Source organism: Molossus molossus, unplaced genomic scaffold (assembly GCF_014108415.1).
Source record: "Molossus molossus isolate mMolMol1 unplaced genomic scaffold, mMolMol1.p scaffold_m16_p_3, whole genome shotgun sequence".
Taxonomy (NCBI): Eukaryota; Metazoa; Chordata; class Mammalia; order Chiroptera; family Molossidae; genus Molossus; species Molossus molossus.
Genome location: NW_023425366.1, coordinates 109,151,454 through 109,178,478, shown reverse-complemented (window position 1 = coordinate 109,178,478; position 27,025 = coordinate 109,151,454). Strand labels below are relative to the sequence as shown.

At 40.7% G+C, this 27,025-nt stretch overlaps 1 protein-coding gene across 1 annotated transcript in view; it reads left to right on the top strand.

Moving 5' to 3' along the window:
- Positions 1–25,303, top strand: part of ERCC4 (ERCC excision repair 4, endonuclease catalytic subunit) — a 28,914-nt gene extending 3,611 nt beyond the window's left edge. Inside the window, exons 3-11 of the mRNA XM_036280812.1 lie at positions 1,645–1,840; positions 2,961–3,168; positions 5,481–5,661; positions 7,162–7,290; positions 8,705–8,815; positions 11,196–11,793; positions 13,546–13,638; positions 21,141–21,250; positions 23,838–25,303. Of these exons, the coding sequence (XP_036136705.1) occupies positions 1,645–1,840; positions 2,961–3,168; positions 5,481–5,661; positions 7,162–7,290; positions 8,705–8,815; positions 11,196–11,793; positions 13,546–13,638; positions 21,141–21,250; positions 23,838–24,571 (2,360 nt within the window). The 3' untranslated portion in view covers positions 24,572–25,303. The remainder of the gene's footprint in view (positions 1–1,644; positions 1,841–2,960; positions 3,169–5,480; positions 5,662–7,161; positions 7,291–8,704; positions 8,816–11,195; positions 11,794–13,545; positions 13,639–21,140; positions 21,251–23,837) is intronic.
- The last annotated feature ends 1,722 nt before the right edge of the window (positions 25,304–27,025 follow it).

Sequence of the window (27,025 nt, the reverse complement as noted above, 5' to 3'; positions counted from 1 at the left end):
GGTGTCACTTGGTAAGAAAAACCAGGCTTTGTTCCCAGACACACATGATTTGGAACTTCTGGTCTCCCATTATTTGTTGGATGATCTTGATTAAGTTGCTTCCCTTTCCTGGTTTCATAATAATGCCTACCCCATAGAATTATTGTGAGGATTAAATAATAAAACTCTATAAAAATACCTATCCTCGGAGCCTTGGATATAATATTAGTTTTTTTCTCCTTCCTCCTTCTGGGTTCCAAAACAATGACAACCTTTTGGAGCACATTTTCTTAAACTGAGGTTCATCTTTTCTTTAGAAGTTACTTCTATTATTTTTAATTTTATGTGATATTTCAATCCAGGCCAACTGTGGCCCAGAAGAGTAACTTGGAAACACCCACCTACTAGGTACAGAATCTCTTCTGAGCAGTAAATTGGTTATGCACTTATACTGGGGTGATTGAAAATCCTTTGTCTACAAATTCCTAAATAATGCTATTAATTTTTACCATATTTGAAAAGCACTTTGTTTAGGTAGAATAAATGTTAGCTCCATCCACCTTGATCCAGAATTTAAACACTAAAATAGTAGAATCTGAACTGAGTTTATTGAACTACTAGAAGTGATGACAGCAAATACATTTATAGCAAATATATATAAGTAACTGGCTTGATGTACATCTAAAAGAATGAGAATTATCATAGAATAATTGAGTTTTTGATGCAGAAATGATGTCTGTGTACTCTTATATGTCATCTCATGTCTCTCCCTAATTTATCCGTAATCAAACTACATTAAAATTCTATATATATCCAAAAGACCATGTGGTCCAGTACTTGTTCTATAAATAAAGAAACATGTAGTATATAAATAAAGAATCCTACTTGGCGGAAATTCATTTATCGCAGTAGAGTCTGGAACTGATTAACCACGATAAACAAGAGCTGACTGTATAATTGTCCTTATTTTTGTGATTCAGAGGTGTCATCACCACACCCACATCAAAAAAACACATGTATTAAACATACTTATTAAAGGTTTTTATTTTAAATGGACTAATTTACCTCTCAATTGAATATTCTGATTCTTAAAATTGAATTATTCTAAGAGGTGATGCAGATATTGCGCAAACTTCTAAAATGCAGTGATTTTGTGTAGTCCACATCTAAATCATGTGTGAAAGGAGAATTATCGGCTAACTTAGCTTTCAGAAATTCTTCCTCCACTAGGCCAGACACTGTGCCACCCCAGGGCCTTTGCTCATATCATTTCCTCTGCCTGGAACTCTCTTGGTCCACATGGTCCACAAGGCTCACCTCATCTCTGTCCAGCCTTTACTCATAACCTCAGTGAGGCCACCCTATCTAACATTGCAAACCACCACCCTTCACGCCTCTGATTGCAAACCACCTCTCTTCCTCTGATTTATTTTTTCTCCTCAGCTCTTATCACCTTATAACCTACTGAATATTTTACTTATTTATATTGTTAATGTAAGTGACGTAAGGACTACGTGTTTTCTTTGAAGCTATATCCCCCGCCTAGAACAGTGCTTGCCCATGCTCTAGTAGGCACTCAAAAAAAGTGCGATGAACAAGTGAATGAGAGTAAGCCTGAAAATTACATGTCTATTCTGTAACTGAAATTATAATTTCCTCCCTCAGGCATCTTGGTGTATAGAGCTCACAGAATAATCGAGTCTTGTCAAGAAGCGTTCATCTTGCGCCTCTTTCGCCAGAAAAATAAACGTGGTTTTATTAAAGCTTTCACAGACAACGCTGTTGCCTTTGATACTGGTTTCTGTCATGTGGAAAGAGTGATGAGAAATCTTTTTGTTAAGAAGCTGTATCTGTGGCCAAGGTAAATAGCATTATGTGATCAATTTCTAAGAGAATCTGCTGTCATTTAATTTTGCACTTTAATGTAATGTCAAATATACTGCATTTGGACTTGATGCATGCTAGTCAGGTTCATAACAAGTCCATCTAAATATAAATACTGTATGGTCACCACATTTGTGATATCCTCACCAGGGGATATTTTTCCATTAATTCTTAAATAGAGTGGAAGGGAAGGAGGGAGGGAGAGAGAGAGCGCGAAACATTGATGTGAGAGAGACACATCGATTGGCCGCCTCCTCACAGGGCCATGACTGGGGCCAGGGATCAAACCACAACCCAGGCATGTGCCTTTGACTTGGAATCGAACCTGAGACCCTTTGGGCCACAGGCCATTGCTCTAATCACTGAGCCAAACCGGCCAGGACTAAAAGAGAAAGAGATTTGATAGTTGTTTTTCTGGTAGCCCATCAAATCCATCCAAATGCATCCACATTATCCTTTCTCGTCCACTTAGTAAAACCCCCAGAGATCTATCTAGAGACTCACATACAGAGCAGCTGTAGGTGAACTACAGATTTATTGGCTAAAATTCCCTCTTCTACTTTGAAAATTACCCATCAGGGAAGTAATGCCCAAAGATTTTGAAGAGTTTCTGTAAATTTCTAGGAAAAACAGGTTTCAATTTTCAAACATTTTGCAACCCATGCTAATAGATATTTTGGGTATACTATATGGTATTTAAGAGTAGTTGTCTTTTTTTTATTTCTTGATTATACCTTGTTTTGGGGATCAACAAATTTTTGCTGGAAGGGGCCAGACTGGAAAGATTAGGCTTTGCAGGCTATGTGGTCTGTTAGTTACTCAACTCTGCTGTCCTAGCATGAAGGCAGCCATTGGCAGCATAGGAAGAGTAGGCATGGCAGTGTTCCAATAAGACTATCAAAATAAACTTAGCCCAGACCATAATTTGCTGACCCCTGCCCTATTTGAATAATTGCCATTCATGGAGGTAAAAGTATTTCTGAAAACATTATCATTTTACTTTCTGTTACATTTGTTCCTTAATTGCATTTACCAAAAAAACAAAAATGTACCTGTTGAAACTCTAGAAAATATTTGAAAAATATTTATCTCTTTAGGTTCCATGTAGCAGTTAACTCATTTTTAGAGCAGCACAAACCTGAAGTGGTAGAAATTCATGTTTCTATGACACCAGCCATGCTTGCCATACAGACTGCTATACTGGACATTTTAAATGCGTGTCTAAAGGAACTAAAATGCCATAACCCGTCGCTGGAAGTCGAAGATTTATCGTTAGAGAATGCTATTGGAAAACCCTTTGACAAGGTACTCTATTTCTTTTCCCTTTTTAAACACAGTTTGTTATGTTATAATTTTAAAGAATGCAAGTGATTTTAATATTTTCAGTGTTCTTAATAGGAATTTGCTGTTGTTTATAATTAAATTGGAGGTGATTTAAAGTATAGCTTCTTTGGTTTACTGGAAAGTAATCATTTGTAGTAAAATATGTGAATTGGCACGCAAGCACAATTCTGATTCTGCATTGATAATCTCTTATTTAAATATAATTAAGAGGAGCATAAATAACCTTTGCTCTTAAATGACAACATTTGGATATCTACAGGTAGAAGAGTTTAACATAAGAATGCTTCAAAGTGTGTCATCTCTTGTTTAGAGAAAAAATAATTTGGATGAGTTTTCATTACTGAGGAATGTGACATTTATTGCCTTAAAATTATATTCTAAACTGAGAAAATAAGATTTTAAGGAATTTTTATTCTAATTTTTTTATCATAGATTAATCTTAATACAGATAGGTAAATGTCTAAAACTGAATTGTAAATCCATAAAATGCTTACGTTTTAAGTAGTCCAGGCAACTTTTTTTTCATATTTTAGTAGACTAAGTTACTTTCTTTAAAACTTTAAATCAACCTCTTTGTCACTGGAAATAATACAAAGTAGTTATAAAAAAAGGAAAAATTTAATTCTTCATTTCTTTGATTCTTCCAAAAAAATAATTTATTTTACTGTGATATAGTGATACATAAAACTAATTTTATGATTCATAAAATGAATTTCCTCTATTATTAAAGTAAAGCTTATTATCATTTAGTGTATGGTGAAACCACACACATACACATACACACACACACACAAACACACATACATACACACACCTGTTCACATTCTTTTAATAGAATGTCTATATCCCTAGAAAAATAAGACATAGTCTAATATGTTTTGCACTAAATCTATGTTTAATTTCCCCTGGCTAGTAAAAGTCAAAGTATTGTTTTAGTAACCAAATCTAAATATAGGTATAACTTGCATCTTGTTAGAAAATTTAACTTTTGTAGATGATTTTACAAAAGAGACAGGTAGTTATATGTCCCAGTTTATCTAGAACAGTCCCAGTATCTGCCTTATCATGAAATAACTATTAATGGTATCTTAATGAACTATTATTTCATGTTTACAAAAGTCCTGGTTTGGACAATAAATTATAGGTCATCCAAATATTATATTTACGCAGCATTAAATTTGTTAGATAAGATGCCATATAGTGATACTGCTTCCATATCATGCTACCAGTATTATCCTTTTAAGATACAGGATCAATCTGTGAAGGAAATGTTCATATATAATAGCTGTGAATGTGTAGATATCTACATTGTATTCACAGTACATAAAGGTGTTGTGTGTTTTAGGCAGCTTTTTAGGATCTTAAAAAATATGCAGATTTAGCCTGGCCAGTGTGGCTCAGTGGATTGAGCGTTGTCCCATGGACTGAGCAGTGGACTGAGCTCATTGTCTTCCCATGGACCGAGCAGTCCTGATTTGATTCTGGATCAGGGCAAGTACCTGGACTTAGGACTCGCTCCCCAGTAGGGGGCATGTAGGAGGCAGGCTTTAGATATTTCTCTCTCACACTGATATTTCTATCTCTCTCCCCCATCCTCTCTATTAAAAATCAATAAAAATATATTTTTAAAAATACCCAAATTTAGTCAGCTTGTTAATTTAACAATTTAGTCAGTTTAGCAAGTCAAATGGTAATTTAACAGTATTTTCTCAACCATGATTCACATTTTAAAAAAAAACAACTAACATCTTTTACACCAACAAATTAAGGTACATTGTTATTTAATTTAATACCATGTAGTTTCCCTGGTTTATGCCCTCTGCTCCATTGTCCAACTGGATCCCACAACTTTATCCAATCCTGGAGAGGCAGAAATCAAATGTATGAGCTACATGCTTTGACTCTTTCTAAAAAAGAAAACATTGATTATCTGATGTTTATCATGCCTTTTCTCTTCTGACTAGTCATGTAAATGTGGATAATTATGAATTGACTCTATCTGATCATAAAGATTCTGCTGATAAGACACTCTGCATTGTATTTGAAAAATTAAACATTTTTAGAATCTCATGAACTGAAATTTTCTGTCCAACTCCTTCAAAGATAATATTTTGGATATTTTTTATTGTGATAAAATATACATAACACAAAATTTATCATTTTAACTATTTTTTAGGTTTATAAAGGATGATGTATGTTGAAAGTATAATCTGTATTTCAAAATAACTATCTTGAACATATTTTAGCAACACTAAATTTTATTCTTGTTTTAGACAATCCGCCATTATTTAGATCCTTTGTGGCACCAGCTTGGAGCCAAGACTAAATCCTTGGTTCAAGATTTGAAGATACTACGAACTTTACTGCAGTATCTCTCTCAGTATGATTGTATCACATTCCTTAATCTTCTGGAATCTCTAAGAGCAACCGAGAAGGCTTTTGGTCAAAATTCAGGTGGGAGATAAAAATATGAATATTATCCTAGGAGCTGATTTGAATATAGTTCTGGGTTTTGTTGAGGTTTTGTTCAGGTGTGGGAAGTGCTATATTCACCTACATGGTATACGAAGGTTTCAAATTACATTATATGTTCCTAGCACAAGGATATAGGTTTTATTGATAGCTAATGTTTCCACCTACTTAACTTCTGTTCTGTGCAATAATAAATATTCATATCCATTCTGGGCAATTTTATTTCTAGAAAAGACTGTATAATACGGGCAGTCCCCAACCTAGAAATAGCTTGCATTCTGGAAGTTTAGTTGTTAAGAATTTAAAATTCAGCCCTGGCCGGTTTGGCTCAGCGGTTGGAGCGTAGGCCCACAGTCCAGAGAGGCCCGGGTTCAGTTCTCGCCAAGGGCATGTACCTCGGTTGCAGTTTGTCCCTGGACCTGATTGGGGTTGTGTAGGTGGCAGTCACTTGATGTGTCTCTCACACGTCGATGTTTCTCTTCCTCCCTCCCTCCTCTCTCTCTCAAGATAAATGAAAAAAAGCCCTGGCCGGTTTGGCTCAGCAATTAGAGCATCGGCCTGCGGTCCAGAGAGACCCGGGTTTGGTTCCCACTAAGGGCACGTACCTCAGTTGCAGTTTGTCCCCGGCCCTGGTTGGGTCGTATGGGTAGCAACCACTCGATGTGTGCCTTTCACGTCGATGTCTCTCTCTCTCTCTCTCTCTTTCTCTCTCTCCCTCCCACTCTATCTGAACAAAAAAACGAGAAAATGTCCTCGAGTGAGGATAAAAAAAAAAGTCCTCAGGTGAGGATTGAAAAAAACAAGAATTTAAAATTCATTTTTCCTGCAGAAACAGTAAGGTCGTGTGGGGTTTCATCAGCTAGAATCTGATGGCCAAAGATGAGAGATTTGTAAGGAAACACACATATGACTAGCCACTGTCTTGCTTTCCTATCAGTTACATCCTTCACCCACTATTGCGGCTTCTCTCCCTGTTTGGCTAGGCCAGTGTGGTCCATGGGCCCCTAAGGCCAAGCTTTAATAGGATTACCCAATTTTGCTGCTTCATCAGGGACATTGTTGAGTGATAAGCTGCAAATGCATTGACATGAAGAATACACTGGCTGCTGGTACACTGGTCCCCCTGCCTTGATCGTGCTCAGGCACCAGCCGTGTTACCCACTAATGCTTTTGCACCATCACAGGAAATCACAGTGTGAAAAGTCAGATAATCAGTTAGTGTTATTATGAGAATAGTTGTATTGTTATGAAAATAGACCCCCTGAAAATATGTTGGGGACCCTCAGGAGCCTGTAGGCCGTACTCTGAAAATCACTGGTCTAACCAAACCATGACAGAGGCCACGGTAAAAGGGAAAGTGTGGTTCAGAGAACAAGATGGCAGCCAGGTGTATATATAGGTCATGTGACCATCAGAGAGTCTTTTAAATTAACTGTAAATTGAAGGTGTTTTTTTTGTTGTTTTTTTAACTCTTTATATTAGGTTGGTTATTTCTTGACTCCAGCACCTCAATGTTTGTAAATGCTCGAGCAAGGGTTTATCGTGTTCCAGATGCCAAAATGAGTAAAAAAGGCAAGATGACTGAAAAAGTGGAGATTAAAGAAGAACAAGGTATCTTGTAGGCTTAAGTCTTTAAATGTGTCTTTTATTTAAGTATTTTGTGTGGAATTGTTTATCACGTTACACTATAATTTTAAATCATTGTTGGCCATATAGGTTATATGTAACATATGTAATGTATGTTAAAAGTATTCACCGTGGCAAGTCTTAGGATCCATTACCAGGGAACTCCAAATAACAAATGCCAAGTATCAATCAAGTGCATTCTTACCATTCCATAAGAACTATGGATTTTTTTTTTAACTTCAGAGTAATTACAAGTTGGGGCACTTAAAGTCTTAGTGCAACCTTTTAACATCCCTTTAGTTTTTAGAGAACGTAAATATACTAGAATGAAAAAAAAAAAATACAGATTTTATTCCAATACATATCTACCAGGTATAACAAATATCATTGGTTTTTGTTTTGTGTGGTTTTTTCCCATTAAACTTATCGGGGTAACATTGGTTAACAATAGTATATAAGTTTCAGGTGTATAATTCCACAATACATCATCTGTATACTGCATTGTGTGCTCACCACCCAAAGTTTAGACTCATTTCATCACCATATATTTGACCCCCTTAATCCTCTTCTCCCCCGACTCCTCTTCCCCTCTGATAACCACTATACTGTTATCTGTGTCTAATCTTGTTTGTTTTGTTTGTTCATTTGTTGCTTTCTGTTTTATATCCCACAAATGAGTGAAATTATAGGATTCTTGTCCTTTTCCATCTGAATTATTTTACTTAGCATGATACTCTCAAACTATATCAAACTAAAAAGCTTCTGCACAGCAGAAGAAACCATCAACAGAGCATAAAGACAACCAGCTGAATGGGAGAAGATATTTGCAAATGATATCTTTGAAAAGGGGCTAATATCCAAAATATGTTAAGAACTCATACAACTCAACAATAAATATATCATTGGTTTCTTAAGGGATAGGATAATGCTTACTTACTTTCTTTCTAGTTCAAAGGCCTATTTTAAAACTTAAATATATGTATTAGTGATGTGAAATAAAAGTTTGACTGTTGTCTACTTCTGTTCTGTGTTCAGGATTGTGAAAGTCATGGGGATTTTGGAAACAATAAATACGTTACTTTCTACTGATTATTTTGTATGAAGGTCGTATATAACATCACAATTAACAACTCACACGGGATTATCTCTTATTAGTGACCATGAATATTGCTTTCTTTCAAGGCATTATGAAACCTGTATTAATGTTGGTTTGAAGTGTCTTTGATTTAAACCACAAGGAGACCTTTTTCAAGGCAGCTGATTCTGGCATTATGGAGGAAGCTCAAAGGAATGGGCTTATGGAATGGTGCTTGTGTTGTCTGTTGTCTTGAAAGTCTTTGGAATATTTCATGGGTAAATATTATCACATAAAATGAGCTTATCTTTTATTTCTATACAGAAACAAAAAAGGAACTGGTCCTAGAAAGCAACCCAAAGTGGGAAGCGCTGACCGAAGTACTAAAAGAAATTGAGGCAGAAAATTCGGAGAGTGAAGCCCTTGGTGGTCCAGGTAGGAAAAAAGGAGATGATGACATATGCTTTCAAAATCAAGCAAATGAATCTTTTTGTTTAGCTCTTTAAAAATAGCTTACTATTTTGTTTATAAAATGTAGAAGAATAAATGCCAAACGAACACTGAAATCCTAGCAGCAACCCCCTCTCTGCTCGTTTGGTATGACTTTCTCTAGGTTAAATCATTGTATATTCATGAGAGCAGGTTCTTTTACTGGTTCGGTTCTCGGGAATTCTATTTAAAGGTACAGCTAATCTTCACATATAAATTTACCAGGCTTGAAATTTGGAATCCCCAAGGAGAAAGCTAAAGGGTCTTATGTTTTATTTTCTCAGCAAGTATCTTTCCAAAGAAGCCTACACAATTATATGGAGTGACACTGACCTAGCCTACAAAAATTCCAACTTTTAGGGCTACTCTCTTCAAACTTGAGTATACTAGATTAACATAGACTAAACCTGAACCAAGTTGAAAAATAAAACAATAGAAAATAAAAGGAAACTAGATTAAAAAAAAATTTTTTTTCTTTATTGATTTTAGAGAGAGAGGAAAGGAGAGGGAGAGAGAAATAGAAACATGGAACATCAACTGGCCGCCTCCTGCATGCCCCCCATGAGGGATCAGGCCCTATAACCTGGGCATGTGCCCTGACCTGAATCGAACCAGTGACCTCTTGGTGCTGGGTCGACGCCCAACTGCTGAACACCAGCCAGGGCAGGAAACTAAATTTTTATTTTTTATTTTATTTTTACTTTTATCCTCACCCAAGGACATTGTTGCATTCATCTTCAGATAGAGCAGGAGGGAGAGAGGGGGGAAGAGGGAGAGAGAGAGAGAGAGAGAGAGGAACATTGACTTAAGAGAGACACATTGAATGGCTGCCACCCACATGACCCCAACTGGGGCCGGGGACAAACTGCAACCTAGGTACATGCCCTTAGCGGGAACCAAACCCAGGCCTCTCTGGTTTGCGGGCCATTGCTCTAACTACTGAGCAAAACCGGCCAGGGCAGGAAACTAGATTTTTAAAGTACCTATTGAGCCTTTGAAATCCTACAAAGCAATAAAGGCAACCACATAATCCTTATATTAATAACTATGCTGTTTGATATTATCCCAGAATTTATGGTGCTATAGTTTAAGCCCCAAAGTCATACATGCTCACCTAGAAAAAGTTAAAAATATAAAGAAAAAAGAGAAGGAAAAAAATTATGTCTAGAAGCCACTATCAAATTTGGCATATTTCCTTCCAGGTTTTCTTTTTCATATTTTCTATTTCATAAGTCATATATAGATACAATTTCTGGATATAGAATTGATGAGTCAAATGATATTAAAATTTTTAAAGTTCTTAAGACATATTACCACATTGATTTACAGAAAATTTTTACCAACTTTCATTTCTTCCAGCAGTAAGAGTTTCCTTCTTTTTCACTTAGCTCTCAATGACTAGAGAGTCTGTTTCTGTGTGTGTGCACGTATATGCATACAAATTTTATTAATTTGATTGGAGAAAAAGGTTATCTTGTATTAAATGTTGATGTTTGATAAGCTCAGTATTTTCTCAAATGCATTTCCTCTTTTGTGAACTGTCTTCATTTCCTTTGCCAACTTAGGCTATGCCCTGAGTTTGTATCAGCTTTTTATGTAGTAAAAATACTAACATTTACGCCCTGGCCGGTTTGGCTCAGCGGTTGGAGCATCCACCTGCGGTCCGGAGAGACCCGGGTTCGGTTCCCACTAAGGGCATGTACCTCGGTTGCAGTTTGTCCCCAGCCCTGGTTGGTCGTGCGGGTGCCAGCCACTCGATGTGTCCCTTTCACATCGATGTTTCCCTCTCTCTCTCTTCCTCCCTCTCCCTCCCACTCTATCTGTACAAAAAATATATATATATATTAACATTTATCATTTTTGCATATTTTTTTGTCTTTAGTTTTTTTTAATGCTCAGTTTTTTATTATAGAGTTAGTCTTAAGTTGTAGATATCAATCTCCTCTGCTATTTCTTCTGTTGCTTTTAAGCCTAAAAAATTATCTGTAGTGGACAGATGAAGAATAGTCTCCTTTTTTTATAATTTAACATTTGACTCTGTAATCCACCTGGAATTTATTTTGGTGTACACGATTCTCTGGAAATTATTAATTAAAAAGAGCTTCCTTAAAGCCTCCATTATACCATGGCTATATTTTAATACGACTGAATATTCCTGGCTTCAACTTCACTAATAGCTTTATGTAATCCTGCATCTAATACCCTTTTTAAACAAATTGTAAATGTTGTCTCTTTAGCACCAAGAGATAAAACGTGCCTTCCTTGTGAGGGAAGAGGTGAGGGGGCACATGGGGATTGGTAACATAACATTGTTTTCTAATTTTAGGTCAGGTCCTCATTTGTGCAAGCGATGACCGAACATGTTCCCAGCTGCGAGAGTACATTGCTATCGGAGCAGAGGCCTTTTTGCTGAGACTCTACAGGAAAGCTTTTGAGAAGGATAGCAAAGCTGAAGAAGTGTGGATGAACTTCAGAAAGGAGGATGGCTCAATGAGAATTACGAAATCTAACAAAAGACCCAAAGACCCCCAAAACAAAGAAAGAGCTTCTACCAAAGAAAGGACTCTCAAAAAGAAAAAACGAAAGTTGACATTAACTCAAATGATGGGGAAATCTGAAGAACTTGAAGAGGAAGAGGATGGCAATGAAGGATATCCTAGAGACTTATCCGGTAGCCCAGAAAGCGGCTTAGAAGAAATTAAGCACGAGGAGTTTGATTTAAACTTGTCATCCGATGCTGCTTATGGAATTCTGAAAGACCCCCTCACTATCATCCATCCACTTCTGGGCTGTAGCGACCCCTACGCTCTGACAAGGGTACTCCACGAAGTAGAGCCAAGATACGTGGTTCTGTATGATGCAGAGCTAACATTCGTTCGTCAGCTGGAGATTTACAGGGCGAGTAGACCCGGGAAACCTCTCAGGCAAGTCGTAAAGAGTACGAACTGTATCTTAAAGCCTTCAAGTTCACAGTTCTTTAGGACTTAACACAGAAACTGTACAAGTCCTGTGTTATGTGCGTTTCCTTATCTTTAACATTCTGTTGTTATGTTGGTAACGTTTATGAAACTTTATTTTGCTTTCTGATGACTCTGGGAAGTCTGCATAGGAAGGACATCCATTGCAGCATAACAGCGAATCCAGGGGACAACTTGTGTTCGTTCTCTTTACTTGCTGCTCTGCTGTTATGTTCCGTATTCTCTACGCATTGGTTTGTAGCCTATGGGGTGCTCATTCTGACAAGTCTAGGACATTTATAATATTCTAACTTCCCTCCCAAATTAATATAATTGTGACTCAGCTATGAAATTTCAATCTTCTAAAATGTCTTTCTTATACATTTTGAGAAATGACTCTGAGTTACATTCACATAAAACTAAAGTATTTGAAGAATTATTGTACCGAGTTTTCTTGAGTTTCAAGAAATATCGAATGAACAGTCTTCAGAAATATCAGATGAGTACACGATGCCTTCCAAAGAATATAGTGTTCTGGCTCCAATTATCTGAGGGGAAATAAACAGCAAAATTAATATCCTGAACACAGTCTGAACCAAACACAGAGCCAAAAGAAATTTCTCTAGCAGCTTAACTAATGCAGCCTTTCAGAGTATAGATAAATGAAGGAAGTCTATCAGAAATGATGCAGGATGAAGAGATTAAATGAAGCTGGTAAAATAATCATAGGCTGGTGCATTTTTCATACTTTTCTGTTGATCAACTTTGTAGATAGCTTGTCTGTTCTTTGTTGCCTGAGAATAAAATAGTATGCTATTTGCAAACAAAATGTCAGAATCTGGGAGTTCAACTGCTCACTCTGAGTGGGAAACTGAACCCCACAAATGGGGATTGACTTGCCCTCAGCCACATGGCACATTCGTGGGAGAGCTAAGGCCTCCGGACTCGTCCAATGGCCTCTTCCCCGTTCACACTTCAAAGAATCTATAAAGATGCAGTCTAAAAGAAAAATTGAGGGCTGAAAAGGGGAAATGTCTGATAGAAGGTGAAGAAAAGGGGCAGAAGATGTGTGTAATTAATCTTATTAGCAACGAACAAGGTAGAAAAGCTGGCCTTTCCTAAGAGAAGAGCATGTAGCAAATTACTTCTTGAGGAGCCTGGTATAATCCCTGTGTCTTCTGTGCTGTGTGCCTACGTGAAATGTGCAACGACTCAGTTCTGTTAGGACGTGAATGAAAAAGAGCTGAGAAAGTACTTGTGAAGATAAAGTCCTGTAGACTTTCATTTGTTTATTTTCACTAACATGAAGTTTCATAAGCTGGTTTTTACAACTACTGTCTAACTTTTTAAATGCTTGCTTGGCAGAAATGCAAAGAAAAATTGAAAAAAGAGAAGCCACTGAGATTTTGTGTTTTCTGCTTTGTTTATAGTTATAAGGGAAGAATTATTCTATCCCCCTTGTTATATTTCGATGTTTACCTGAACTCTGTTCCTCCTTTGGCAAAAGAAAAAAAAAAAAAACCCACGTGGTAACAAGACCTTTAGCAGGTGGGGTTTAGGCAGCTTAATTTCAGTATGTGATTAATGGAACCTTTTATCCTTAGTCAAATATTTATTATTTGAGCACTTCAGGTTGCTGATTTCAAATGTTACGTTCTTCCTGTCAGGGATTATAAGTTATGTTTTTGTGATCTAAAAGAGTTCTGTCCTGACTTGCAGGGTTTACTTTCTTATCTATGGAGGTTCGACCGAGGAACAACGTTATCTCACTGCTTTGCGGAAAGAAAAGGAAGCTTTTGAAAAACTCATAAGGTAACACAAAGATCAGTGTGAAAGCACAAACTGTACTGGAGGCCTTTCAAGATCCAGAGGCTTTTCCGAGGGGCGTGGGGATATCTAATGGCCTTCTGGAAAGATGGAGAGGGGAAGAAGTTGGGGAGGATCACATTGAAATAAACCAGGACACCCCCTCCCCACCTTCTTCCCCCACGGGCAGGCATCTCCTACACTCGAAGGGCCCCCATGAGGTTTGCAACCAGACAGCAATCGGCCACGGCAGTTTGTCCTGGGCTAACCCCCTGAACCTGTCCCCAGGGCCCCTAATTCTCTGACTTCTTTGTGAGCCAAAGCCACCCAGCCAGGCTCGTCCCCCAGGCCTGCCTTGTTTCACTACCCACAGCTTTACTAACGTCCTCTAAAATTTTAAAAAGAAAAAAAAGATAAACCAGGATATGTCAGCACATATTTTCTTTTTCTCTTCTCCTCTCTTTATCATTTTCAATTGTTTTTCAATAGTTTAATAGAAATGTGAGCTGGTTTTCTGATTGTAAAGAAATATAACCACCCTGGCCAGTTTGGCTCAGCGGTTAGAGCGTCGGCCTGCGGTCCAGAGAGACCCGGGTTCGGTTCCCGCTAAGGGCACGTACCTCGGTTGCAGTTTGTCCCCCGCCCTGGTTGGTTGTGTGGGTGGCAACCACTCGATGTGTCCCTTCACGTCGATGTTTCTCTCTCTCTCTCCCTTCCTCTTTCTCCCTCCCACTCTATCTGTACAAAAAATGGAAAAATATCCTCAGGTGAGGATAAAAAAAAAAAAGAAATATAACCTAGCCCTGGCCAGTGTGACGCAGCGGTTAGAGCGCCAGCCTGCGGACCAGAGAGTCCCGGGTTCGGTTCCTGCTAAGGGCATGTACCTCGGTTACAGTTTGTCCCTGGCCCCAGTTAGGGTCGTGTGGGTGGCAGCCCCTCAATGTGTGTCTCTCACGTTTATGTTTCTCTCTCTCTTCCCACCTCTCTCCCTCCCACTCTGTCTGAAGATAAATGCAAAAATGTCCTCGGGTGAGGATTAAAGATAGATAGATAGATGATAGATAGATAGATAGATAGATAGATAGATAGATAGATAGATAGATAGATGATAGACAGGCAGGAAGGAAAGGAAGGGAGGGAGGGGAGGAGTGAGGAAGGAAAGAGAGAGAGAGAAAAAAAAAAAGAAGAGAAAAGGAAAAGAAAAGAAAAGAAAAGAAAAGAAAAGAAAAGAAAAGAAAAGAAAAGAAAAGAAAAGAAAAGAAAAGAAAAGAAAAGAAATATAACCTAAAACACCAGAAGCATAACTAAAACACTACTTTTCTAAGAAATGTGTTCTTGCAGCTCTCTCTGCCTCTCCCCCTGTACAGGATCTCTCCATTCCTCTGAATGATGTTTTCTTTTTCTCCCTGTACAGTTCCCATGCCCTGCGGGTGGGTGGCTGCTTGACTGTTTACTGGGAAATGCTTTTCCATCCCAGTCAGTTCAGATCGATAGGCCACTCTAGGAAAATATTTTTGAAAGGGTGTGACGTCTGTCTGAACATATGTGTACGTTTTTTAGAGTGATGTCCTTTAATATTCCATGTCCAATGGAGAAAGATTTTCAGTTTAATCCGAGGGAAATGTTTCTAAGTTTGATGTTCACCAGCCAGATGGCTGCCTCTCCCCTGCAAGTGTTTGAGAAATCTGATAACCTCCCACCAGGGGTATTGTCAAGGAGATCACAGCTTGGTGAGGGGAAATGGATCAGATGATCCCTTAGGGACCTCAGAAGCCAGGGCAGGGGCTGGACGGGGCATCCTTGAGCCGACTCAGAGAAATCATTAGATCAGAAGAGACTATGACCTGGGCTGAGTGGGACTGGGCCATACGCATCTTCCCAGCCGCAGACATTGGCAGTGTGTCAATGGCAGTGAGAAGGCAGAGGTCATTTTTAGTGGCAGTTAGCCTGCCAGGGCCCTAGGCAAAGTTTCCAGATGGAAAACCACCCTTCAGCATTGGTTGTGGACTCTCAGTATATGCGTAAAATGTACACATGCCCCAGTTTGTCCGGGGCTTGCATTCCTGGAAGCTGGTGCTTACTGAGTCGGGGCCACTGCGTCCCTATGGGGGACTCGGCGTACTACGTGAGCAGTGCCTTCCCTTCCCTTCAACGCCCCTCTGACTGTGACATGCCTCCTCATGGGTTCTTCCAGCTTCTAGTCAGGCATACAGTTACTGGTCAGTCCTTTCACCTATGAAATATACTTTCTATTAACATGCTCTATGGAATGGTTTATATGGGCGTGTGTGTGTGTGTGTGTGTTGAAAAAATATTTCAGAAAGAGTTATAACAAACAAGGTTCTATCTGTTCTTGTCAAAGTTTTTGGTGCCTCTCTGTGTCTTCTAGATCTTCACTCTCCCAAGACTCAGTCACAAATATTTATTGAGCATCTATTATGTGCCAAGCCCTGCGCTCTTATTAAAGTGCTTACGTTACAGTGCTGTGGGTAAAGCCTCTGCCCTCCCAGCGCTTTTCCTCTAGTGGAAAAGACAAACATTAAATGACATAACACTCAGCGACTATGATAATAAATAGGTGCAGAGTGCTGCTTTCTGTGAAGGTGAAAGAGATGGGGTAGGAAGAGAGTGTGTCAGAGGGATCCAACCCAGTGTGGGGACCAGGGACAGCTTCACTGAAGAAATGGTATTAAAGCTGATACATGGAGAATGTGTGCTAGTTGCTGGGCAGACAAGGTGGGCAAGGAGGGTGTGCGTGAAGGCTCAGAGGTGCAGGGGGCTGTTAAGGATTTAAGATTTGATTCTGAAGGCAATAAGAGTTTTAAGTAGGAAAGTGACATATTTTTAAAGGCTCTCTCTGGCATTAAACTGAGGAATGCATGGAGCAGGGAAGAGTCAGAAAGCTATTACAGTTGTCTGATAAGGAAAGGTGGTAGCCAAGATCCCGTAGATGAAGAGAGAGGAACAGATTTAAGAGATGTTGGTGACACTGGATGTGGGCCAGTACCTCCTGACCATTCCTTCACTCCTTTGCCTAAGGCTTCTCTGATTAAAGCAATTGTCACCCAGTTACAAATGAGCACACAAAGCTGAAATATTCAGATTAGGTAATAGGTACTGGTGTTCATGTTGAAGGTCCCCAAGACCACCCTAAGGCTCGGTGATTCACTAGAAGAACCCACAGGAATCAGAAAAACTGGTCTCTCACGGTTGTGGTTTATTACAACCACAGGATACCCACTAAAACCAGCCAAGGGAAGGACACATGGGGCAAAGCCCAGGAGAGGCCAGGCACACGCTCCTGGGTGTCCTCTCCCAGGGGAGCCACACAGATGTGCCTGCTTCTCCCAGCCAGTGCGTGGCAGCACACACACAAAGGTGTCAACAGGGACGCACACCTAAGGTCAGTAACACAGACACGGAGTACCAACCTGACAGACTCCCCTCCTGGAGCAAAAACACATTTTAGCACAAAACATCTGATCCAACTGGTGCTGTGTGGCCCCAAGCCTCACATATATAAAACTCAGGCAGAATATTCCAGGGGCTCAGAGCTTATCTCCCAGAAGCTGGCCAAGGCCAGTCCCAAGGAGACAGGCCTTTCTTGGGAATGTGCAGGGTTTGAGCAGCCCAGGCCTGCTGAGTTAACACTTTCCTGCACAGTGTTGTAGCCGAAGAACCTGGTCGCATGTGAGGAAGAAGGTACCTGAGAGAGGTGAGTTTTTATGCTCCTGGCTTCCTTCTTGAGGTTGCCTCTTCTCCAGTATATCAGGGAACCCAACCTTGAAAAGAGTACGTTAACGGATTGTAGCACGGTGTTGGGGACCCCATGTTATTCCTGGTTTATATAAGTGATTCTGCAGATCAAAGGGCTCAGTGACAAGGTGAGGAAAAGCCTGGCACTTACTAGAAATCTTACTCAGCAGAACCCAGAATATGGACTCTCTCCTCCACTTCAATCTATACAGTAATTTCCATAGCAGATTTCAATATAACTTTATGGTCTGGCATAATTTCCTAAACTTGCTCAATGGTGCTGTCGACTTATTGTAAGTTAGATCGTCCCATACTACATAGCAATGAGAGAGTTACATTATTTAGAATCTTAAGATACTTACTTTCCTAGAAAACCTGGGGACTTTGAGAAGTATTTGTTTTGAAGAGCAGAATGTATGTGAGGTGCATTGCTGAAAGAGCCTTCGAACCTGTCCCTGGAGAAAAATGTCATGTCAGAGTCAGAGAACGTGCGTCTGCCAGGACCTCCAGGGGTGATGTCGTAAGAACAAAAGCAGTGCGACTGTGTAAAATGACCAGGAAGAATGAATCAAGCGAGCTGGCAGTGAAAAGATTGTCTCATGGAACCGGAGATCAGTAGATTACAGATGAGTAAAGAGAAGAAAGATTGTATTTCCCAGTATTGATAATAAAATGCTCCCTGGGTAGAAAAATTAGTAATAACATTCTGAGTATACATAGTTTTGGAGAAGTCACTGCTTTTCAAAGGAAGGGGAAAGATTATCTGAAATGTTACATTTAGAAAATATGATCACCAAATGGGTGAGCGTAAATAATGCCCACTGGAAGAGACCTCTGGTTCAGTGCCCCTCCCTGTATTGTCATGTGCAAGCTCTTCAAGTATCACTGATGATGTTGAAGCAAAAATAAGAAACCTCAGTCAGGCCCGTGTGGCTCAGTGGTTGAGCATTGACCCATGCACCAAGAGGTTCCGGTTTGATTCCCGATCAGGACATATACCCAGGTTGTGGGCCAGATCCCCAGTGCGGGGCATGCAGGAGGTGGCCAGTCGGTACTTTAGATTAAGTGGAAATAGGAATCTGAATTTTAAATTATTGTGTGTCTATCACATAGAGTAACTTGAATAATGATGCTAAATGTTGAAAGCAAGGGGCTGAATATTTATAATTATGACAAATTTCTGTTTAATTCATTTAAGTTGCTGGTTAAAAAGACAATACTTTCTTCACAACTGTGGTTTCAGGAGTATATTTTTTCTCAGATTCAATTTGCAGTTATAACATTTCATGGTAAAGTAGCTGTGTTATGTAATAATCTTAGTTGAAACAGTTGTGGAATCACTTAAAAGTAATCTTCAGTTTTTTAGCATAATCATGGATAATTAGGGAATGAAGTTACCACATTATAAGAAAAATACACTTACAACAGCTAATCTTTATATAAGGCACTGTATGTGCCAGGCACTGTTCTGAGTGCCTTACATAGAACGTGTAATCCTTATAGCAGTCCTTTGAGGTAGGTTCTATTATTATCCCCATCTCACAGATGAAATAGAGGCGCTAAATGACTTGCCTGAGGCCACACAGCCAGTAAGTGGTTTCAAATCCAGGAAACACGGGTCATCCAGGTCTGCACTGTAGCCATGCTGTCCAGCCACTGGCAGATACACATTAGTCAGGAGACTGGAGTGCCCCCATGTGTGCTATGAAGCCTAGCCAGTAAAGAACAGAAATAAAGGGGGGGAAATCCCCAATGTTAACCCAAATGTTAAAGAAAAAATGTAAGAGCAATTTTTTTGAGTGATTGATCCTGTCCTCAGCTAGAGTCTAACAGACGTAGTGACAGCGCCCTCGTCATGCAGAGACGTTTCCAGCAGGCAGCACGTGACACTGGCCGTGAGGATACGGGGGACTGCCGCCCCCCACGTGTGTGTGAAATGTTGTACTGGTTATAACTGTGTTTGTATATCACTCCAAAGAGTACAGAAATTAAAATGCTGATTTCTGTTCTTCAGTGGTGTCATTTAGTGGGATCCTGTTCTAACACTTCCTTTGTCATCCAGAGTGGTTGGAGAATTGGTCCATCTGGTTTCATTTCCTTCCACTGGAAAATCGTTGTTTTAACTTTTGTTGAAAGTACTAGTTAATATTGAAGATTCCTCTTCTGTTTCACCTTACCCTAGTCTCCATAATTGCAGTTTGTTACACACAAACACACACACACGCCATGGTTGCTTTGTTTCCCTCAACTCTGTTGCAAGTCCTGTAAGGGAAGAGAACAGCCTTACACATCTCTTCTGTCATACTTTGCACTCATTGAATGCGCAGTACTTGCTGTTTCGTGAATTGAGTAGAACATACTTTACTAGTTTTGAAAAACAAGACTATAGCAAACCTGGCTTACTCTTCCTTTGGTTCAGTCCAGCCAGTGACAGACTACAAATTAGTCAGGAGACTGGAGTGCCCTCATGTGTGATCTTGTCATGATCGTAGTTCCTGATTACAAATCTTTGTTATAAATGTACAGTCCTGTTGATCTACTAGATATGAGATACTGAGCTCCCTTGAAGACAAGTTATCCTGTAACTATGTTTGTATCCAAAGTACCTGGCACAGCACAGAGGGGCGCTCAGAGACATTTTTAAATAACTGCGCCAGTGAGTGAGTCAGTGCTGCCCCACCACATAACCCGAGATGCTGGTTTTTTGTTTAAATCTCTGTCGGAGTCAGACTGGTGTGGCTCGGTGGTTGAGCATCGACCCACGCACCAAGAAGTCACCGGTTTGATTCCCGGTCAGGGCACATGCCCAGGTTGTGGACCAAATCCCCAGTGGGGGGCATGCAGGAGGCGGCCAATCGATGTTCTCTCTCCTCCATGTTTCTGTCTCTCTCTCATTTCCTCTCTCTCTAAAATCAATGAAGGAAAAAAGAATTTTTTTTAAATAAATACATCTCTGTCAGAAATTTGCTTGCTTGAATTAACACTGATTTTCCTTTAAAATTGAGAGTGTTTAATGGAGTTTTTTCTTTAATCAAAGTTCTATCGTGTATGTTTTCATTTTCTAAAATCATTGTTTTTTGACCAATCCCTATTTATGATTACTCTGAAAATATTGCAATATAAATAATTTAAATTCTTTTTAATGCTCAATACCACATTAGTCTGTTTTTTTATAAAAAGTTTCAATAATCTCTCTGTGGCATTTTTTACATGCTTATTTCATGTCTGAAAGTGTTTGACGGACATAAAGAACAGAAAATAAACAGCAGCTTTTTTACCTCTGGAAGATGGGAAGTAGTGCGCAACCAAAAAATTCCTTCTTTTACCCATCACTTACTTGTCTGGGCACAGTGATCTCTAATGTGCTCTTGTATTGTCTTACCACTACACTCAAGTAGGTCATTTTTTATCATATAATCTAAAAAGATTAAAATCTGGAATTTCTAAATCAGTTCAAAAATTGTTTAAAGTTCCCTGGCCGGTTTGGCTCAGCGGTTAGAGCATGGCCTGCGGTCCAGAGAGACCCTGGTTCGGTTCCCACTAAGGGCATGTACCTCGGTTGCTGTTTGTCCCCGGCCCTGGTTGGGTCATGTGGGGTGGCAGCCACTCGATGTGTCCCTTTCACATCGATGTTTCTCTCTCTCTCTCTCTCTTCCTCTCTCTCCCTCCCACTATATCTAAACAAAAAATGGAAAAAATGTCCTTGGGTGAGGATAAAGAAAAAAAATGTTGAAAGTGTTTTCCTCTTCCAGGGAAAAGGCAAGCATGGTCATCCCCGAAGAAAGGGAGGGCAGAAGTGAAGCAAACCTGGACCTGGTAAGAGGCTCCGTGTCTACGGATGTTCCCGACACTCGGAAAGCAGGTGAGCCCTGCCCTCCCGCAGCCTGTATGTAAAGGCAGCCAGAGGTTCCAGCATTTCTATACAGAGGCTTGGTTTTTTCTCAGCAAACTTAAAAATGGACGCCTGCTCCCATGCTCTAGTCTCAGCTCTGCCATTTATGAACCATGTGTCCTTCCTGAACCTACGGCTCCTCATCTGTAAAATAAGTGTGTGTGTGTTGGGGGGGGGGGGTTGATGCACCCCAGCTTAGAATTAGTCATGTTCTAGCACTGCCTTTAAATGTGGTTGGTTGAGACTCTGAATGTATTTCTGCAAAGAAACTTTTGTAAATGGTGATTAGGTTCTTATCTTAACTGGAAGGAGCCAGTTTAACTAGAGATAAATAGATAGGAGTTGTTTGAGATACATTCCCACTGTCTTTCTGGATTCGTTTGTTGCCTCTTGGCACCTCTTCAGGACCCAGGTGAGTGGTAGTCGTTGCCCAGCAGTCCCAGAACGGTGGCAGGCCACCAAGACCTGCTGAATTCCGAGCACACCATGGCCAGCACAACCGTCCCGTTCCCCCTGCCCTTTCCCCACAGCAGCAGCTGAGCTCAGCCAGCTGACACGAGAAAAGCAGTGGGACTGAATTGGTTTAACCTCTGGTGGGGTCAAGCACAGTTAGAGCAGTGGGTCTCTGGACGTAGTGTAATTAAGAATAACCTCAGCCCTGGCCGGGTGGCTCATTGGTTGGAGCATCATCCCGTTCACCAAAAGGTTTCAGGTTCGATTCTGGTCAAGGCACAGATTAGGTTGTGAGTTCCATCCCCAGTCAGGGCACAGATGGGAGGCAACCGATCAGGCTTTCTCTTCTCACATCGATGTTTGTCTCTCCCTCTCCCTCTCTCTCTCCCTCTCCTTCTCCCTCTCTCTCTCTCTCTCAAATCAGTAAAAACATATCCTTGGGTGAGGATTATTAAAAAAAAGAACCTCAGATGCTTGTTAAAACTGTAGATTTACTGTTCATAGACATCCAGTTCAGTAGATCTGAAATGGGGTCAGTGTCTCTGGGTCTTCTGATGGACGTAGTCCTTGGCTCATCCTTTGGGGAACAATGCCTCAGAGCATCTAGGTCTTTTGGAAGAAGATTCCTGTTAACTTGAACAGGTTGGTGACATTTCGTGCAGAACTTCAGAATGTAAGGCAGCATGAAGGAAGGTAGATTTGAGCGTGTAGGTACCACTCGGGAAGCTACTCACACAAGTCTGCCCTTTTGAGTTCAGTCCTCCGAGCCCTCTGTTGGTTGCCTGTGGCTGCTGTAACAAATTACTGGGAACTCAGTGGCTTCCAACAACACGCATTTATTATGTTATCATTGTGATCTTACAATTCCAAAGTCCTGTGGGTCTCCCCGGACTAAAATGAAGGAGTTGGCAGGGCCGCATCCCTCCTGGGGGCTCTCGGAGGGGGTCCTCTCCTCTCCAGGTTCTGGGGGCTGCCTGCATCCCTTGGCCTGTGGCCCCTCTTCACCTTCACAGCCCGCAGTTCCAGCTCTTTCCAGCTTCCCCCTCTCACGTGCAGGGACGCCTCGATGATCCCAAACACTCTCCCGGCCTTAAAACCTACAATTTAATCACTTTTGCACAGTCCCTTTTGTCATGTAAAGTCACACATTTACAGGTTCCAGGGATTAGGACGTGGATATCTCTGTGAGCCGGTTATTCTGCCTACCACAGCCCTTGTGAGTCCTTGACCCAGAAGCACCAGCATCCCCTGAGACCCTACCTCAGACAGGGTCTGGGGTGGGCAAAAAAGTAGGTTTACAGTTGTATACAAATAAATAGTATAGTAATTGATAAATAATAATATAAGAGTGAACTCTGTGTTTGCAGACTCATAACTGTAAACCTACTTTTGCCAGCCACTGTATAGACTGCTCTTTACCAATGATTTCACTCATATATGGGATAAAAAAACAGAAAATAACAAGCGAAAACACAAAACAAACTCATAGACACAGACAATAATATGGTGGTTACCAATGGGGGAGGGGGTGAGAAATTTGCTCTTTAGCATGATGCTGGGTGGTTCTCACGTGCATGAGGGTGTGAGAAGCTCTGTTCTACGGTGTTTCTGTCTTTCCTACCTTCTTCCACTTTCCCGTCCCTGGCCTCATTGGCACAAGCACTCAGAGCTCTGAAATTGTTCACAGCAGCCCCTAAGGCAGTGTCTTCAGTGAGCGCTTGTAGGCATCTGCTGCGTGCCAGGCTGTGTCCTAGGAACTGGGGACCCCGTGAGCAGTGACATGTGCTCAGTGCAATGATAAGGGACCGCAAGGGGACCCACAGAGGGACAATGGTAGCCCATGCAGTATGTAGGAACCATGGTAAGTAAGGAAGCGCCCCCTGATTCTAACTTTCCTCAGTTCTATTTAGCGTAAGAGAAATTGCCTTTATTTACTCTGTAAATAAGCCTTTTTGAAAATATAGAATAATGTGGAATAATAACAACAGTACTATGCATCATAGATGAACAACAGAAACATGATTCTAACCTTTAATTGTTATAGTCCATCTGTGCAAGTTCTTCCTCAGTGACATTACTTAAAAATGTTCCTTTTCCTTCATAGGTGGCCAAGAACAGAAACGCACCCAGCAAATTATAGTGGTGGATATGCGTGAGTTTCGAAGTGAACTCCCGTCTCTGATCCATCGCCGGGGCATTGACATCGAGCCAGTGACCTTGGAGGTCGGCGATTACATTCTGACCCCAGAAATGTGCGTGGAGCGCAAGAGCATCAGTGACCTGATCGGCTCTTTAAACAACGGCCGCCTGTACAGCCAGTGCGTCTCCATGTCCCGCTACTACAAGCGGCCAGTGCTGCTGATCGAGTTTGACCCCAGCAAGCCTTTCTCCCTCATTGCCCGAGGTGCCTTCCACCAGGAGATCTCCAGCAACGACATCAGCTCCAAACTCACGCTCCTCACCCTTCACTTCCCCCGACTCCGGATTCTCTGGTGCCCCTCCCCTCACGCCACCGCCGAGTTGTTTGAGGAGCTGAAACAAAATAAGCCACAGCCTGATGCAGCGACAGCCATGGCTGTCACAGCAGATTCTGAAACCCTCCCCGAGTCGGAAAAGTATAGTCCCGGCCCCCAGGACTTCTTGTTAAAAATGCCAGGGGTGAATGCCAAAAACTGTCGCTCCTTGATGAGCCACGTCAAGAACATTGCAGAACTAGCCAGCCTGTCACAAGACAAGCTGGCGAGTGTCCTGGGGAATGCTGCAAACGCCAAGCAGCTTTATGACTTCATTCACACCTCTTACGCGGAGATTCTGTCGAAAGGGAAAATGAAAAAGTGAACAAGGGTGGCTGTTTTCTTACCCCGTGGCTGCTTTTCAACTGCCCTTTGCCAGCCATAATAGTTCATTATTAATTATTAGCTCAGTATTTCACCCTCTTCCAATGTTTTTAACGATTGTGCTGTGTCCTGGTTCAGTGGATCAGAAGCCAAGGTTCCTCCTGAACTTTGCATTTAAGCACCTTGTTACCTTCCTCGTGCCAGCTCTCCTCCCTCCCCTCGCCGCCCGCGCCAGGGCTCGTGTTGTTTTCAAACGAGGTGTGTCAGGATCAGGTAGTGTTCCTGCAAGTGCTTCTGGAAGGCCACTTGTGAGACCAGCTGAAATGTGTGTCTCCTGCACAGACTGGTAACACACAGCCGTTCTCTCCCCTGTCTGCAGAGGAGCCCCTGAGCACTGAGGAGGACGCACCTCTGCCGGTCCTGACCGGTTTCCCTCCACATCCTCCTCAGCTGCAGACTTCTCCCCCCGGCCGCCTCGGAGGGCGCTCATGGGGACACCCTCTCCTATACAAGACGGCCCCCCTAAAACTGACTGATTCCTTTTCTAGGCACCTGAATAGATGTAGCTGTAGCATTCAGTTGTTCGAAACCAGTCTTTTTAAAACAAAATGAATTACCTATTTACAGAATTTTACGGGGAGGTGAGGAACCTTTAGAATTCTGTTTCTAATGAGATAGTTAACCTCCTTAAGATTTGGTTTTCCTTCCTTAAGTTGAGATAAAAGGACTGTAAGTAAATGGAAAATCAATATATAGATTATATAAAAATCCTAAAGAAATATATATGTATTTAAAAAATCATAAAGAGCCCTGGCCAGTGTGACTCAGTTGGTTGAGTGTCATCCCATGCACTGAGAGGTCGAGGGTTCAGTTCCAAGTCAGGGCATATACCCAGGTTGTGGGTTCAATCTTCAGTCGGGGCTGTGCAGGACGTAATTGATCGATGTTTCTCTCTCTCTCCCTCTCCCCCTCTCCCTCTCTCTCTAAAGAAAATCAATTTTAAAAAAAATTTTTTTTAATTCATAAAGAAAACAATCTCATTGTAAACCTGATTGATTTCATTCAGCTTTTTACTGAGGTGTACATAGGGGCATTCATAGCATCTTTGTGCAGTTTTTAACCTTTTATATTCAAACATTATTAACGTGGGTATTGTTCACATATTTAATAATGGGTAGTAAAATGTCTACCTCAAGAGCTGATACAGACATCAGTTCCGCCAGCCACATCCCTTCATGTCGTGCTCCGTGTCGGCCACGTTTGTGTGTCACGCTGAACTCAGAGGAGACGGTGGACCATGTAACACACCACGGTCTTCAGCTTCAACAAAACTGCTACTTTTAACTGTCCTCTCCAAACTGAACCATGCCGACACCTTGCCTTCTTGGGATGTTAAAGTATGTTAACACAGCTAAAAGTACATATGGATTTTGAACTCTGTGCAAGCGTACTTCAGGAATGAATTGGGGGCATCGAAGAGCCCTTCTGGTTACTGTAGAACTCTGTGCAGAGATTCGGAGAGTAGAGAAGAAGACAAGAAACAAGAATTAATTTAAGGTAGAATAAAGATTTGGGCTACTAATTTTGTCCCAGGGTTAAAAATATACCCCCAAGAATAGAAAACAAAAATGTCAGATACACATGTTAACTTTCCCCTTTGTATATATTTATTTATTTAAGAAGTACATATAAAAGTACATTAAACTCATAGTTAAAAGTACATTAAAATAGCCGTACCATCTCAAATAGTCATGATTATTATCATTTTTCTTCACCCTATTCTCACGCTTGTGCTTGAGGTATATAATTCCTGTTATTTCTTGTATAATCCACCTGCCCAGTTTTATTGTTCTTTCATTACAAAATAGGAAAAACCTAACATGGCACTGTCTTTGGTAAGGGTTTTATTTATTGCAAGTTTTCAAAAATAAGCTCTTCTTATAGCTGCCATTTTAAACAATCCTACTTACAAGTACCACAGCGATAACAATGTTCATTGTGTTTAGAAAGCCATTGTCCCCTGACTCTCAGTCTGTTCATTGCCGTTGCACCTGCTGGACATTTGAAGACAATGTGGATTCTCCTGTGCATTTGACGTAGGAACATGGTCATTACAGGTGAAAGGCTTTCCAACTCATTATATATAGTTCTTAAAGTGTCCCCAGTGTGGAAAGCCTTTAATACACCATCATGTATTTACTTTTATCAAATATTTTTGCAGTCTTTGGCAAAGGAACAAGAAATGCACAGTTGAAAAATGACTATATCCCTTTATTTTCTAGCATCATTTGTTAGCTCAGCCTTTTTCTTTTAAAATCATAAATATCTAATATACGTATGAACACAGGCTTAGCTTTTTTTTTTTTTTCCCCTAACTTTTTTGAAACACTTGGGATCAGGATTATTTTACTTTATGTTTTTTACATAAAGTCTTAAGCGTATGAAATATCGTAAG